Genomic DNA, 18,455 nt, shown 5'->3' with positions numbered 1-18,455 from the left:
TCTGAAAACAAGTTAGCATTTATACTTTGCTTAAAAAACTCTAAATATGCAAAGATATAATTTTCCAGAAGAATATTCTTTCATCATTAACGCCTATAAATAATTCTTATGGAGTTCAAAATTAATATTTCACTTAAAATTCACACCTTCATTATATTATATTGGGAATATAGATCTTAAATATGTTTCCAAGTAAAAATAGCCAAACTGAATAATAAGTCAGCTTTATTAGATAAATTCTAATAATAAACTAATCAAATATGGATGAATCAACCCTTGAGTTACCATCTAAAAATATGACGTAAGGAGAAGTTTCAGCACAATAGCTTATAGCACATAAGGCTCTGATTGCTGTTAAAATATGATATTCAAAATAATTTCTCATTTCTAACTACATGTATATTAAGTACAAAATATTTTTGTATTGTGTGCAGTAGTCTCATATATAGTTTTCAACTTATAATATTTGACCATCTTTATCTTTCCTGACAATCTCATAATAAAAGTTATCAGCTTATGCATGAAATTTGCATTATCAATATATAAATTGATAAATCTATAAATACAAATATTATCGCAGCCGGTCTTGATATCTTCTGGCAGAATAATAAAACAATCATCAGCTGATATTGATTATTATAAAGGTTGTATTAACAATAACTATTTTAGGTATGTAGAAAATATATAATTATCCCAAATCAAAAACAATTTACAACTGTCATTTTCCTTGTATTATTTAATTACACGTTTAAAGGAACTCTCCCAGCTGTCGCACTATTTCGTGCATCCAGATAATTATCTTTATCGACGTATGTATCTTGCCAGGACTCTGTGTTAATCTGATGATTTGAAAATATGTCCAATAGATGAGCATAAATAATGTATCTCCTATAAACCAATGTAACGCAACTTTTATATTACTTGTAGATCGCTATCCAAATGTCTCCTATAAAATTACTAGAAGAAATGTGGTGGTTTTATGACTTGTATAAAATTGTAGTACGATTAAAAGAAAAAAAAAAAGTTATTGATCAGTAAATACGGCGTCATTCAAGTTTCAACAACAGCACCTGTTCGAGTAATAAAATATAATGGATAAAAGTATCTGAGTAACGTATTACTGCATATTAATTGTAATTAGCAAAGCTAACTATAACGAAATTTACTAATATAAACTGAAAATATCGGACACTTTGATATGAAATGAGGATGAACAGGAAGAAACGAGGGTGGATTAAAATGTTACTATTTACCTGCCTTCGGTCAAAGAATTGCGGATATTAAAAAAAATGATGTGAAATGAATATCAGATGATCTTTACCTGATTAAAAGAAAAAATAATTTGAAACACGTGTAAATACTTTGCCCATATACTATGCAAATACTGTGATATAAATATTAATTTATTTGCAGATAAAATCTAAGCAATGTAAAAATGCTTTTCAATCATAAACTCCATCAATAATAATGTCAATAAAATAACATTATATTTATATTATATATGTTTCACACAACTGTACAAGATACTTGCCCAAGAGTCAATATAGACATTGGTTTAACAATTTGCCTCACCACAAGCGATATGGTAACCATAGTCGAGCCATTGAGTGTGGTCATGTATAGCAATAATACGCCGTTTGAAATAAATCTACAAATGACGTAATCCAGCATAAGTAGTATACATATTGTAGAAAACAAAGAATGCATTATATATTTCCACTTAGCACATCAATATATGCAACAGACTGTAATATAACGAATGCGGTTGTAAAATTCTATGACTCACTTAACGCCGTAGATAACTGGTATCTATTCAAATAGTTATTACATTAGTTATGAATACAATTATTTGCAGTAAGATAATAATTTGTTTAAAATGTTGTAAATGAAAAGGTGATAAGAGCTTCACAAAACTAATAATATTTATTGTAGATAATTTTATATAAAAATGAATGATATACATAATTTTCATAATAGAACCTAGGTTGCATTTTAACATTTATTTATAGTTTTGATTCAATAAATTACTTTCATTTTAATTATCGAATGAGAATAGCAAATTAAATTGGATTACTCATCTCAACGGTGAAATAAAACAGATGGAGAGGAAAATAAAATCACTGTTTTGTCTAATTGGAGGTTCATCAAGATTATCTTTAGGAAACAAAATACTTATTTATAAAGCGAGAGTAAAAACGATCTGGATGTATAGCGTTAAGATGTGGGGCTGCGCCAGTAGATCAAGAATTTTATCCATCCAAAGAAAAATAAAAAATTCTGGTGTATTGAAAATGCACCTTGGTATAATAGTAACCAAATACTACACAATGATCTGAGAATTGACACTGTCTAGGAGGTAGTGAAAAACAGAAGTGGAATCCAGCACCATAAGCTTCTCAACCACAATAACCCTGCGTCAATTCCCACATTTGTAGCACTAATACTGATATTAATTTAGTACGTACCATCAGCTATTAGAAGATTGAAGAAGAAGCACCCCTTCGAGCATCGAAATGGAGTAAACCACTGGGGTGACCTTTATCACATTATGTGAGTGCAACTGCAGTACTATTACTGGAGTTCTAAAATCCATTTGTTAAATTTTCTGATTACTGTAATTTTCATAATTGATTTGCTTGTATTTTTCCTATATGTTTTACCCAACTGATTTTAATTTGAGTTTAAATTAATAGAAAACTCTAAAAAAATCTAGATTTATTAAAATTTGACTGGTAGTGACTCTTGCGAAAATGCAATACTTATGACAATAATTTTATTAATATTCATAATTAATCGTTTACAAAAATACAAATTTGAATTTACAGTCTGCTGACTATCCAACAAGCAAAATGCTAAATAGCAAGGCGATAACAACTCAGCAGTTAGTTACATTCTGATGAGCAATGATTCGCAGGGGAATTATTATCAACCATATATGTGTACGTTTATCAATTACCACGGAATATTATTCGCATATACATTTGATGATCGTGACCCCAGTTCACGACTCGCGATAGCTGGATGCACGCGAAGGCCTAGCACAATATCATATATCAATTAGGGTTGATACGATAATCGAAATAATATAATAATAGATCATAAATTAGAAAAGTGATAGATTATTCAAATGTGATGGTGAATTAATATAATTGCAAACGATCAATGCAAAGAAACCATTTGAAATTTCGCCCTTATTCACTTCATTGTTGTTGTCAAAATCAAGGCCCAGTAATAGACTGTTTATATCGAGTCCAGTAGTGGATTTTATATACAAATTTTATTTTTTAATTTTTCTATATTCTATAAGTTTAACAACAGTGTGTGTCCTTTATAATCAATAGTATGAACCATAAACTATTAGTTAAAAATAAGATATCGAATAATTTTGAAAATAGCCTTCACTGTACTAAACAGATATATTTGGCAATGCAAGCAGGCTTGTAACAAGTTCAAATATCCACAATCTTTTTACTGACAGCAAAATTATTATTGGTCTACTGCAAAACCCTATCTGAAGTTAGAAATCTACGGATCACACAAATAGAGTTCCGACAAAGTTAATGCATTTAATTGTTATCGGCTTCAACTAATGATACCAGCTACCAATGATTCAATGATGCGAATAAATTGTTAAACTATCACTGCCGTAATAATAATATAGGAGCAATGGAATAGCAAGAAATTTAAAAATGTTGAAAACGAGGTATATAATGATGATGCAAAGTAAGTAGGTAGAAGTATATAAGATGTATTGGATAAGGCTGGTAAAAATTTGCATTGTTGAAAGAAGTGGTCAAAATATAAGGGCATAATGATATTCAATAACTATCCAATATATAAACTTTTAGAATTTATTTAAGCTTGTATTCATAAACTTTGAAAAACTAATAATAATTTACTGATAATTAAAATGAAAGTATCGAGAACATACGAACAATGAGAGTGTGATAAGAATATTTGTGGTAATTTCTAATATACCAAAATAATAAACTGATTTAATAATTATCTGCTTAAAATGCCAAGAAACAAAATTGAAATAATTTATTAAATTATTAAATAATTGAGAGAATAAAAGTGTCTGAAACATGTCACAAAACTTGCTTTTTGTCAGCAGATGTAATTCTTGATCTTAACGTCCACAATATTTTAGCTCTCTGGCTGTGTAATGATCGGCCAGTGTTCATTTAACTATTATCATGGCCAAGGTTTTTCATCTCTATTGCCGTACTTCTTGCCTTTGCGATTTCTATTTGATTAATTAGCCATGTTTTTTCTATTGCTCAAAACGTTCGGGCTAACGACCAATGAGTTGAATGAATCGCAGAAAAAAATTTAGAATTGCGCAATTACTTTTTATTACAAACGAACGCAGGCTAAGTGAATATTATGAAACATGATAATTGCTGTATAATAACGCGTAAAACAACGAAATAATGGTTTGTTTGCGGCCGTAAAAAATATATTATTTAAAAGTCATAGAATGCAAATATGACTTCAAGAACAAATTGAGTTGATGTGCAGTAATTGCTTTCATGATGGAATAAAACTGAGTAAACAATTACTAATAAATGTTTGATTTTATTATTGAAATGGTAGAATTAAATGAACGATTAACTTGAAATAGGATCTATCAGTCATAAAACAGCAGTTTTGTAAGATTGAATCATGTTTAAATGCTTTATGCGATATTTGCTATATTATATACCATTTATCCAATGTACTAATATTTCAAAGTTTTGCATTTTAAATTGTCCCATCACATATTCTGATCGATTATAAATATTACAACATTATAACATATTTGATCATGTATTAAAATAACTTAAAATCCTCACAACTCTATTGTTTTCAAACTTTAGCCTGTACAGAATTAAATTCGCCCAAGGTAGATGCAATTTGAAGTGAATTAACATTTTATAATAATAAAACATATCGTACGAAGTAAATAGAATTAAAATGGAATGTTTTACAGTTTCTAATTGAAAATTCGGTTCATTATAAATTTCATTTAACCGAAACATAATGTTCTGAGTATAATGAGACTACTACAATATAACATTATAGTTCACTGAAGTAGTTCCTGAAAGCAATAGCGCGAGCACGTATCTCGAGACAATAAAATTAATTAAATCAGCTATATTGTGCGCTTCAGTTACAATTTCCTCTCGTGAAAAGTACGGCGACATAAGCAAATTTCCATTTTGTATTAAATCCAGTGAAGTCTCAACGTTGAATTTAATGCAATAGAGATTTACTGCAAGGGGAAATGATTCGCATTGAAATGGTCGTTCGCAATATACTTTGCGGGCACGTAGAGAAATATAAACAAAGGGAAATTGCTGGGCGCAATAAGAAATTGCATTGCTACTCATTCTTAAATATACATTAAACGATAAATCAGATGCAAAGCCAGGTACAGAGTCCTGCTAAATCACCGTTAAATCTATGCTCTATTGTTGAATCTATAGCTATTATATTTTAATAGCTCATACACAGAAATAGTTAAAAGGAATTAAATTTCGTTAAATATTCATGCTGTTTATCTATGCAATATCTTAATTAAATATATGTGAAGATGGCTATAGTTCATGCATTTTCGAAGCAACTGCAAAACTATTATTACATTTCATTACTTCGTATATTTTTAGACCAATACAACATCAGCATTTAGAATTTTATGTACACCAGGTATCGAAAACTATCGGCTCTCGTGATAATAAAGTTATAAACACATTACACAATTTTTTTAATTACGGCTAATGAATCAAAAGTTATTGTGAATCTTAAACATTTTTGCATTGGAGTTTGTCACTTCACCAGAATAATGATTAGCTAAATAGAAAATCGTTTTCTCAGAATCAGTATTCCATTGCAATTGAACATAATATTCCTATCTTCTAAGCAAATGCTTGTAGATTAATGCACTACGGCCAAACAATTTGATTGCATTTTTTGCTTTAATCAAGTTTCTCTTAATTTCTTGAAGTTTCTTAGAGTTTTTAACAGTTTAATTGATATAAAACTCCATCATGCCGCGACGTAGAAATAACCCGTAAGAATCCGAGTTAAATGAACTTTTATAGCGCTTTAATAACTTTTTTGAATGATTTAATTTAAAACTTTTGCATTACATACACAGCTGCAGTTGTTTTCTTATCGCAATTTTAAACTTAATTATGAGAAGAATAGTGGATTTTTTTTAAACTGAGATGACATTTTTTGTACCGTACATATCATTAGAAATTGGAAATCATTATATAAACCAGCACTTATAATATATCGCATATACACACTCATTAAGGGGGTTGATCGGTTTTTATTTTTATTTTTTTCAATTTTGAGATTTCTCGATATTATGAAAGCTAAAAAACCTTAGAATTATTTGAAAAATAATCATCTCAATATCTATTTTTTGACGAAGTTATATTTATATATATCTCTATATGTATGATCCTCAGAAACCAGTTTTTTCATCCATCCGCGAGCTATTGTATGCCAGCTACTCTCTTTTTCATTATAATACCTCATGCACATGACCTTTTTAATGTGTCAGAATTCTTTGAACGCCATGGTGTATTTAGTACATTATATTAAAAACTTTAAATACGTTTTTCTCAAATTGACTTTTTTCAATGCGGTGCCACAAATTAAAAAAAAAAAACTACAAGTCAGATCGACTTGCATTTTTTTTAATTTGTTCACCACTGTAATACCTAGTCCCCCTACCTCAAACAACTTCATAACATTAAGCAAAAAAAATTTGCGAAGCTTCTCGTCCCAAAAAAATCTGTGGCACCGCAAAAGAGATCGATTTTGCAATGCCCACTTTGGCGCCCCCTGGTTAAAAAATGACGGCGAAAAAAAAAATTGTTTTAAAAAAACTGCATGTTTCTATGATAAATACATTTCGAGAAAAACAAAAACAAATACTTTGCTTTTTTTATACCAAAAAACGAACAACCCCCTTAAGTCCAATTTGAAATTTCATGTCATTCGAGTACTCTGAATTCGAATTAAACAAGATAAATTTAATCGAAATAAAGTTGGATATACAAAAAAGGTCTTCCATTGTGTAACAGTCTAACGCATAAACAGTGTGGACGGGGTGGTGTATTCGTAGACAACCTGACATCGGGCAGCAGCGATGTCCATTTTCACTTGATATTATAGACTAAAATATGTTTCCAATTGAAAATAAGACCAATTTGGGAACTGACTTGTGAAATGGCAATGCGAAATCCCTCACACTATTCTTGCCTGAATCGAGCTAGGGCAGTTCTACCCATTTATATAAGAAATATTACCTATTTCCTGGTGTTACGCTAAATATTTAGATGAAATCAAATTATATGAATTACCTAATAGATCAACCTATTTTATAGTATATAATTAACTTATCTAAATCAAATCATAGAACAAAGAACATAAAATGATAGACCAATTTTGTACTAGGCTTATCCAGCATAAATTGAATATTTCTCACGGGATTCGCCAACGTAGTATCATTACACAGTTTGTACTTCTGAATAGAAAATGAGTGTATGCACAGACAAAACCTTTAGTAGTAATAAGCTTCGCAACGAGCGCCTGTTTGCTTACTCTGTAATTGTAGCTTGAACCAACAATGTCAAACACTCTCGACGCTCTCTATTATTGTCCTGTCCTGTTTATTTATAAAACGTATGGAGAGACGACTATATGGTAATTCATCAAACAATGTTTCATAAGCGGTATTACATAATTATGGGCGTGAAACATGTGTATTTGCCTAATTCATGAGACGTGGAAATTCAATAATTCACGTACTAAATTATTCAAAGTAAATTTTCACTCATAACAGGGAACTGTGAGGTGATGTGTCGCACGAAATAAACGTATCTTGGGTAAAGAATGATTGATGTATTTAAGTAATTGATATATAGCGTATGATTGTCAAATTACTGATGATAAATTGATAAGAATAATATATATGCGACATAAATATCTAAATGTTGAACTATCGAAAAGTCGCGAATTTGAAGTGTATGGAAATATAAATTCACTATTAATATTTCCTACTTCAAACGTCCTTAACAATTTTATCTAAAAATTTTGAGTAGAATTAATCTATGAAGAACAAAAATATTTACTTTGCCATATGAAAAACGAGTGTGCAGAAAAGTAAACTTTATTCTTTTATTGAATAATCTATTAATCCAATGCATTGAATAATCTACGATAAAATGTAATACAGTAGAACCTCGACCGGACCTAGGTTATACACATTTGCAATTAGCCAGACTACCAACCGCAACCAATTTTTAAGTATGTACATACCTACAATTCGAATTTTAGCATGATTAATGCTGCAATGTACATGCATGTAATGTAATAGAAAAAAATATGTATGTACAAACATAAGGAAGTGTTAATTTCTTAATAAACATTGATTTTCGTTGATATCTATGTATGTAATTGTTAATTTTAAAAAATACACAATGTTATTCTTCATACATTCGATTAACCGGATTTTTGATTATCCGAATGCCCATCGACAACAATTAGTCCAGTTAATCGAGGTTTTACCTAATACCTAATATTCAATTAAATCGGTAATTCAAACACCTACACCCTATCCTAATTTGCATACTTCAATGAGGCATGCCATACTTTGCCAATGCAGAGATCAAAGTGACACTTACCTTCGGATCAAAGTCAAACACGAGCTCGGGCTTAAGAGGGCAATCTAGACCACATTTGCACGTGCCGGTGGTGAGCAAGTAACCGCGCACGTGGGACAACGACACCAGCGAAACGCCACTGGGACTGTAAAAGAAAAAAAGTTAAGATTAAAATCATTAATTAGACTGATATTAATAATTCAAAACATTAGAAATGTTCAATTATCTTGGAAACAGGAAAGTGATTACTTAAAACAACGATTTTCAGAATGATGGTCCAATAATTATGACATATTAATAGTTTTTAAATATTAGAACCACCCATATATCATTTATTACTTGTTGTCATAGATACTGCCCCGCAGGCCAATGCAATAAACAGAACTGTGCAGGTCCGTCATTTTTGACAGATAATATAAATTTGATCCATCATAAAATTTCGGTTTGCTTTAAATGTATCAATGTTCGATAATGTGTAACAATTTTTGTGATTGCTAAACTGTATGCTATATTGATTATTGTAAAAAATTTATAGTTGAAACAAAACCTTCATACAAAAATTATACACAGACTCAAGTGAAGATTGAATGGAATGATTAGTTTGTAAGATGTCGCCACATGAACATTGTGTTACTACTGGCGACAGTATGTTTTTTATTGGTATAATGACAATAATTGTAGTTTACGGTTATTGTGATAAAAAAAATTATTACAGGAGACATTACATATTTTACTTGTTTCAATTATAGTTTGCATTGAAAAGAATTACTTAAAAACAACAACTTTCTTGAAAATGAGTTTAGAATAAATTCTCAGCATTATAGCCGTTTTTCTTGTCGCTTCTACTTGCTCCGGTATATGGTACCACTAACCCCAAACACGGGGTAAGTTGCAACACCATACTTGCTAGAAATTGATTAATTGTGAGATAATGAACAAAAATGGAAAGAATTATTTTTTATTGATTCAGTAAAGGAATAGTTACAGCAACTATTCATTTTGATTTCGTAGAAATATAATCAGAGGATCTCAAGATATATTATTTTAAATTAAAACTGTTACAACCAGTCCCTAGCACCCCTATATAAATAAAACATGTATATTACGGCGGGTCAATTTAAAGGTCACTTAGGCACAAATGATTTTTGGATTCTAAGGACCAAAATAAGATACTTTGCTGAAGAAACCATACATCTAAAATGAATTCTAATGTCCCATGCATTATTCCAAAAATGAGGGTTAAATTTTGAAAAACCTCTCAGGGCACCAGGGGCATGGGTGGATCGGCCTTCCAAAGTCAGTGGGGTTTGACTCTAAATGAGTCAAAATGGAATTTTTCAAATTTCATCCTTTATTTTTGAGTCAATGTACAGGACATCAGAATTTATTTCAGAGTGTGGTTTCTTCAGCAAATTATCTTATTTTGATCTCTAGTATCCGAAAATTATATGTGCCTCAGCGACTTCTTTTGACACATACAAATCGACCCGCTGAAATATATAGTTCATAAACAAAAATTCTTTAAAAAATTGATTAATGATACGTATGTAATTATATTTTGAGTATGTCCCTATAATTTTTCACATAATAGCTCAAAACAATATCGAATTTAATCTAGTAGAAGGCTTGATTAAAAATTATTCTCTCGTAAAATTGGAAAAACCTAAAATCCAACACTAAGCCGTATTTCAAACAAACGTCAGTCAGTTATATGTAGCTGCATCGATTCAGGCACTCAATCAAACTAAAACCGATTGCGTACAAAATAGCTATAAAATGAATAACGAATCAACGACATAATTGGAAATAGCAAGAAAACAATGATTGACGATGCAAAATGTAAACAGCAGCAATATGATTGACAACCTTATTATTTAGCGGGATGACGGCTCTGATACATTCTAGCAAATGAGAAAATTTTATAGTAAGTGCTTGTCGACTTTTATAATTGAATGAGATGCATTCATAATTACATATTGCGAAAAGAAATTAATTATGTTGCTGTCTTGACTGCATAAAATTATGGCAGTTTGTGAACGCTTTTACGTTTTGAGGTTTTATGAACAGTTCACTGTCGTTGACTGTCCTCATCTTGTAGTTAATTTACTCAAATATTGAATTGTGTAGACAATTTATTCAGATGCATGCTTATTTCATTTCAAAATTGAAAATAATCACATAAGATTTGAACAAAATTATATAGACTTCTTGACTGATAATGAGTGATATTTGAAGTGCTTTAAAACATTTAAGACTACTGTCTATTAATGACCAAGCTCAAGCGTCAAAATAATATAATGCTTACTACAGGTCTCGATTCTCTTACAATATTATACACTCGATATTTTTCGAACATTTTTAAAGATTATCCAAAAGGTACTGCAGTTTCTTACGTTAACATTACTGATTTGATTAGCACAATATATTAATTTAGTACACACCTAATTGATAGAGGCGTATACTTAATTGCTTCCATGCAATCGTATCTGTGATCATTAATAATTTTGCATCAAAATACAATTAATCGTATTTTCGCTAATTAATTTTCATGCGACAGAAAGAACATCATTAAATTTCATCGTTCTAGAAACAATTACAAAGAGTATATACTAATTGTTCAGTTCTACTAGCAGATAGGCCAGACATGACGTTTCTAATTGATTGATCCCACGTCGAACGACAGGTGCGCAGTATTTGCGAAACTGCGATGCAATTCATATGTTTTATTTGTTCGCTATTTTCTCTCCTATAGCTTGTTAAAGTATTGATTCTGTGCACTGGGTAATTGTAAAAATGTAATTGGTCAACGAACTTCTTCAGCTAAACAACTAATTAGAGAAAAAATAACTTTCTTTTCTACAATCCTTCAAATCGTTGGCTAATACCTAAAAGTGTCTTATTAATTTTAATGGAAACAAAAACAATCAAAAATCCAAAAATTCAGTAATTCATGTATTTAAAAATCCTATTTAGGTTAACTTCAACATGCATAATCTACATCTTCAAATGAAAAATTTAAATATGATTATAATAAAAAACATATAATAGTTATTATGCAAACTGCAATAGCAATTTAATTATTACAATATTGGTTGAAATCGATTGTGCCAGACATGTTCTTCTAATTGTGTACGTAGCGAATGTCTTATCTTTATGTAATAATTGTATATTTATTTTAATTGCAAACTGGTGAATAAACATGGCGCAAATTATTGCAATAATGATTTTGTTTATTTAACTTGGAGCTATTTATATAATACCGGTATTGTTATTATAATTTTATGTCGCTTTGTTCTTGGATGAATTATTACTATAGTAATTACTTTCAAATTTGGGTCAGATTTTCAATGCACATTTCAATAATTATGATCACGTTTCTTGGCAAAAATAGGTTGGTAAAATTCTTGCTTAGAATTTTTTAGGAAAATATAATTATCTATTTCAATCTTTACTTGAAATATACAGACAATGAAAATGAGCAAAGACTTGTTTTAGTATTGTATTGTCACGTTTCATTATAAGTTTGTTTTATATTTATAAATCAATTGTTACATCTATTTTAGCTTCATATATCAATTTCAACATATAGACTGAAAAATTTCAATTTCAATTTCTATTTCAATTCAGTTTGCGTTTAGTTGCTATATAATTTTAAATAATATTGGTGTGCTAGTAAATTTCGCGAGTATCGTGGTATTTTTACGCCATTTGTTATACATTATTGATTGATGAGTTGCACACTTTCGCTCGACCAAATAAATAGGCGCAGCAAAACCACACCTCGCATCGAGAAAAAAATTGCAAATGCTTATTTAACAAACTTAGCCAAAAGTTATAGTTAAAGTCGCTTGAGATTAAATTTAGTTGAAAACCATGAAGATCTGTTTGTGTGTGTAATGAGAATCTTATAAGTAGTACACCGTGCTACAACTTTAACTTGTCCAAGTTCATAAATCAATTGTATCTTTTCATATCCACATATATATCTATATAACATATGGTATATGTCGAAAATATCAAATTCTAAAAATAAAACACCAAAAATGTAGCGCATCTAAATAAGAATAACACACTCGAAATTTATAATTCAGTTAATTCAAAATTAATTATGTGAAAGAGCATTGCAAGTTATTTTTAACATGCAATGAAATTAATTGTGAAGCTCGGTAAAATACTTCAGATAATAAACCATTCATTTACAATATAATTATCTCTTAAAATAAAAATTTTCTTTAGCCATAAAGTATTTATCTCAAATCACAAATTATATGGAAAGAAACAGAAATATTGATAATTAATCCTCTAACGTTTTGATCTGTATTTCATCATTAAAGCTTTGATATCTGATGACTAAAAACCTAAGAGCATAACAAAGCGAGCATTCTGTTCGTTATAAATTCAAACGAAATACAGATATAAAGGAATTAAATGTTTTTTTTATATTCTTTCTCAAATTTTTCGACTTGCAACTTGTTGAAACCATATAGCAGCGCGTTGAATGAATAAAAAATTCATGGTAAAAACTTGTTAACACGATATCTCTCCCTAGTCTATTTTGGATTATCGCATTAGATAGAGAGCTGGTATTAAATAAGGAATAAAAACAGTATAAATATAGTTAGAAATAAATAAATTCTGAACCTGATATAACTATTATTAGGATTAAGTCCAATTTGAGAGATTATCCGTTGCTACTTCACAGCGAAGGTTCATAATTATTTTCAATTGTAAATATATTTTCGATCTACATTTCCAAGTGGTCTAAATCCCTAGTAGTTACGCCACTGGGTTGATCTGCTAATTTCTCAGCAATATTTTTTTCTCATATATATTGTTATCTGTCTTTGCATAATGTTTTTGAATAAAAAGATCGCAGAACAAAGTTAAATAATAAAAAAAAATCGGGGGACTTGAATATCACCTCTGAATGACCTCAGGTTGTTTGGTATATATTTTCATTGTTTCATGATTTAGGCAAAATTAATATGGTATAATGTGTTTACCTGTGAGTTTATTACGTTTGTCAGAAATCGTTTACAACATTAAAAATATTTGTAATTGTAGATTAATGTCTAGCTCTTCCACTATTTAAATGTGATTAAAAAAAATCTTTTTGAAGCTGTAACGTGCAACCAGTTTATAATATTAGAATTTATATATATATATATATATATATATATATATATATATATAATAGTTAATTTTGATGTTGAGAAATATGAGTAAGTTCTTCAAGGGCATACATCAAATAAAAGGCAAAGATTTAGAAGTTAATCTTTAATTTTTCCAAACGTTTCGACATAGTATTTTATGTCATCATCAGTGGATATAAATATGGTCTTACATCAGTGGCTAGCGCAAGGAACACAATTTTGCACTATCATATATACATTAACTTGTTTTTTTTTTTTATATTAATTTGTTGAACAGAGTATAGCAAAATATTTGTGAAATATATAATATATTTTGCACAGAGAACGTATGTAGAAATGACGAGAAACCTAGAATGGCCAAGTTCTCAGAAATAAGTTACATTAATTAATTAATCATAGTTATCGGACGGGCTATGCCCGGAAATTTTTTATCGTACAGGTTATGACTAGTACTACATGCTTGCAAATCAAGAAGAGTGAATTCTCATGCTTTTATTATTATTGATATGACATCATTTTTGATATGGCATCGTACTTTAAGGCAAATTGCTGAAACTTTCCGTACCGATAATTACATTTTTTTTAAAAAGATTAATGTGTGATTTTTCATGTTATTATTAATATGACATCATTTTTAATATCATTTTGTATTATTTTGTAATTTTTGTAAAAAAAATTTGAATTGTAATAAATTGTAATGAATATAAACTTAATTTTATGTTTATTTATTTAAAAAAAAAAACTAGTGGTGTATGGCATCGTACCTTAAGGCAAATTGCTGGAACTTCCGGTAGCCAAAAATTACATTTTTTTAAATCTAGTAATCTTTTTAAAAAAAAAATTAAAAATTAAAAATTTTGTTTTTATTTAAAATTTAAAATTAAAAATTTTGTTTTTAACTTTGTTCTCTGTGCAAAATATATTATATATTTCACAAATATTTTGCTATACTCTGTTCAACAAATTAATATAAAAATAAAAAAAAAACAAGTTAATGTATATATGATAGTGCAAAATTGTGTTCCTTGCGCTAGCCACTGATGTAAGACCATATTTATATCCACTGATGATGACATAAAATACTATGTCGAAACGTTTGGAAAAATTAAAGATTAACTTCTAAATCTTTGCCTTTTATTTGATGTATGCCCTTGAAGAACTTACTCATATATATATATATATATATATATATATATATATATATATATATATATATACTTTTTGTTTCAGATTACGATGTGTAACTTGTGAGAATTTTTTTGGCGTAGTCCCATGTGTACAAAGTATGTATATATATTAAAAAAAATCAAATGCTTAAAAGGCCGGCCGACAGAAATGATCTGTCATATGAGTTTGTAGATAATTTTTTTTTTCTGAGAACTTATTTAAATCAATAAAGAAATAGCGAATTTTGAACTAATGACAGTATATAGACATCCACGATTAATAAAATATTTCGAACATGAATTAAAAAAAATCGCAAATACAATATAATTATATTTTGCTGAGAGTGAAGATATTGTTTGTCTGAAGTATTTTAGTATCATTAATTGCAATGCTCGATAAATTTTCTTCGTTATTATAAATCGTTCGAGCGTCAAGCACTAAAATCATGACCATTATTTTATATAGAATATAATGATATCATCTTCTTTTCTTTTATATAAATTGTAATTCAGGAAAATAATAACAATTTATCATCTATAAATAAGATCTAAATATTACAATACCGCACAAATACTTTTTTAATAGCCATTATTATTGAATATGTATTGTAAAATAGTTTCTAAGAGCATTACCTGTTTACGCAAATATAAATGCTCCAGATATCTAACCGCATCGTATTATAAGCATATATATATCCCTAATAAAACTATGAAAGTCTAGTAAAGCAATTTCTAGGATAACGGCTTATGGAAAACTTTCGCAAAATTATTATTACACTTGCCTAAGAGTATTGTAATAAAGAACACCGAACCATGCATAGAATCCAATAAACAATTTACCTTTACTGTCAGCGTTACGTTTACGTGCATTTTGTTATCTCCATCTTTATAGTTCTCCTGCAGAACATTCAGCGAACGGAAAACACACATTATACACTTTACTATGCAAAATGCACCGCTTTTGTCGTGTGCGTTTAGTAGATAAAGTCCGAAATAAGTGAAATTTTAAATTGGTAATAATTTCATGAGTTATTTTTATGATTGTATAACAAATGCGTTGTTTGCATAAATATACAAAGAAATGAAAAGCTTTTACCTTCACCAGGTCCAATGTCTTAATTTTAAAGGAATTTTATGACATATTATTCAACCAATGCAAAATATAAATAATGAATACATTTTTTACAGAGATAGCACTGTATATAACCTTGACCTCGTAATTTCATCAGAAAAATTTATTATCTTCTATATATATAAAAATAAGTCGGGTTTTCCTTCCTGACGAAATAACTCCAGAACGAACGAACAGATTTTGACAATTTTGCATTCGTTGGAAAGGTCTCGGGCTCCGCAAGGTTTATTGCTAAGAAAATTGAAAAAAATTTCAACTGAAAAGCGAAAAACATTTTTTTACATACGGCGTCATCTCTGATACTTAGCATGTACTACAAACTAATATTTTTTGTTTGACTGCTCAGTTAATTTCATGTGACAAACCGGCATTGTGTTCACTGTGAAATTGTGCAAAAAAGTAAAAAAACAAGTTATTTGTTTCCTAACATTTCAATTGGGAACCATCAAATCAAATCACGTGTATTGTGCAAATTTTTATTCAATTTCAACAGCAGAATAATATTAGGACCACCACTGGGCGGCCTGATATGCTCTTTCTTTTTATATTAATCATAAAAATTACTAGATGTCATATTTATAGACAGTTGTAATTACTTAATGAAATAAAAAAAAAAAAAAAAATTTCAACAGCATGCAATTTTTTTCTTCATCTTTTAATCACCAAACGAAATGTTACATAAAATCTGGTGGTGGAACGGAATTCGCCCGGTTTGCTAGTCTCTTATAAAATTGCTTTGTTTAACTTAACTTACGCCAGAACCCAGATGATCCTTCAAATGATAACTAATAAGCAAGTTTTTATAAAGGTTATTCAAAAGTAACTATTGAATCTAACTTGAAAATAACAATACATCTTATAAAACTTTTTAAATAATGTAGACTTAAAAATTATATTAAGGTCTCGTAAAGTAAACAACAGTACTCACAACCATGAGAACTAGAAACGAAATGAAATACTTTTGTTATAGATTTTTAAATATTGCCATTTATCTCTCGATAGCGATGTCATAAGGATCAAGATGATGGCGTGCTACACACCTTTTTCCCTCTACTTTCAAATATTGTTGTATAAAAATTCTTAATTTTATTTGTTTGAGATATCGGTGGTGGACGTTTTTACTAGCGGACCTTTAAGACTCGCTCTACCCTATTATTTTTGTCGCATTCGTATTTAGAAAAAACTATATAAAAATATAAGTTTTTTTGGTGTATACATTCTAATATGTAAAATATTGAACAAATTATATTCGTATTTTATATTATATTGTATTTTCATCAATACAATTTGTTCCTCTAGCAGAACATTTTCTCGAAAGTTTTATTATGGAGTGCAAAAACAAACGTGTTTTTAAATACTTAAAAACAAAGTTGAAATCACGTATTTTTGCCAAGAAATATAAGGTTTAAATCAAGTTTTTCCATCTTCGTTTCCTCGATTCGCAATCGATAAAAAAAACTTAACTACCTCGAAAGAAATGTACGATTAAATCGAGCGACTCGGGATCTTATTTTCCTCGGAGTCGAGAGCTTTTGAAAGGGACGTACGTAAACGTACACAGACAATACTTTAAAGTAAAGCGCAGCGTCGAGCGCAATATCCCCGCATATCGACCCGTTTGGTGCGCGTTGCATTTGCACAGGAACGCGGTGCGAGGTATGAAAGGGGTAGCGATTGCAATGCACCAACCACCTCCTCAGAACTAGTCAGTGATCGACAGAGAATTCTTTAGCTTAGGAAAGATTCTTCAGAAAAATCGACAAATTGGATAAAAATTACTTCATGTACGATTTCACTCTTATGTTAGTAGATAAGAATATAAAAAGAAGGCAATAACTCATTTTTGATCTATAAACCAAATTAGGAAAAACTTCTCTTTACTCTAATTTTCATTATAACTTTTTTAGATTTTAGTATCTACTAAATTCATGTATTAAACAAAGTTTACTCAATTTATAATATGATATTAAACTAATTATAAATTTTGGAATTCAGAAGAAATATTCGTAACATTAGTACTAACCGAGCAAATCATTAACAAAATGTTTACGTTTTATTAAAAATTAATTATAAAGAGAAACCGATAAGAAAAATATAACAAAAACTGCTTAGAAACGGCATTAAATGAATAATAATAAACAATGACTGTATACAGAAAGAAATATAAATTCAATATCAAATTTATACAATATTATCTCAACGTATGAATAATTAGAAATGAAACTCAATAACTAAACAATTGAATGTAAATATATTTAATAACAAATAAAAATTAATTGTAAATTAAAGTTAAAAAACAGAGAAAAATATAAATGCAATATCAAAATTACGCATAGTGAAATAT

The 18,455-nt window shown here is 29.1% G+C and overlaps 1 protein-coding gene across 2 annotated transcripts in view; it reads right to left on the bottom strand.

Annotated features, from left to right (window-relative positions):
• Window positions 1–18,455, bottom strand: part of LOC113386939 (putative mediator of RNA polymerase II transcription subunit 26) — a 165,719-nt gene that overhangs the window by 93,053 nt on the left and 54,211 nt on the right. For both annotated transcript variants that reach the window (XM_026624697.1, XM_026624698.1), the window contains exon 3: window positions 8,682–8,805. In XM_026624697.1, coding sequence (XP_026480482.1) covers window positions 8,682–8,805 — 124 coding nt within the window. The remainder of the gene's footprint in view (window positions 1–8,681; window positions 8,806–18,455) is intronic.

The sequence above is a fragment of the Ctenocephalides felis genome, unplaced genomic scaffold (genome assembly GCF_003426905.1).
Source record: "Ctenocephalides felis isolate EL2017-DRISC unplaced genomic scaffold, ASM342690v1 CF-g0.4_SCAFFOLD_03571, whole genome shotgun sequence".
NCBI classification, from domain to species: domain Eukaryota; kingdom Metazoa; phylum Arthropoda; class Insecta; order Siphonaptera; family Pulicidae; genus Ctenocephalides; species Ctenocephalides felis.
This window is presented reverse-complemented; position numbering and strand designations above follow the sequence as displayed.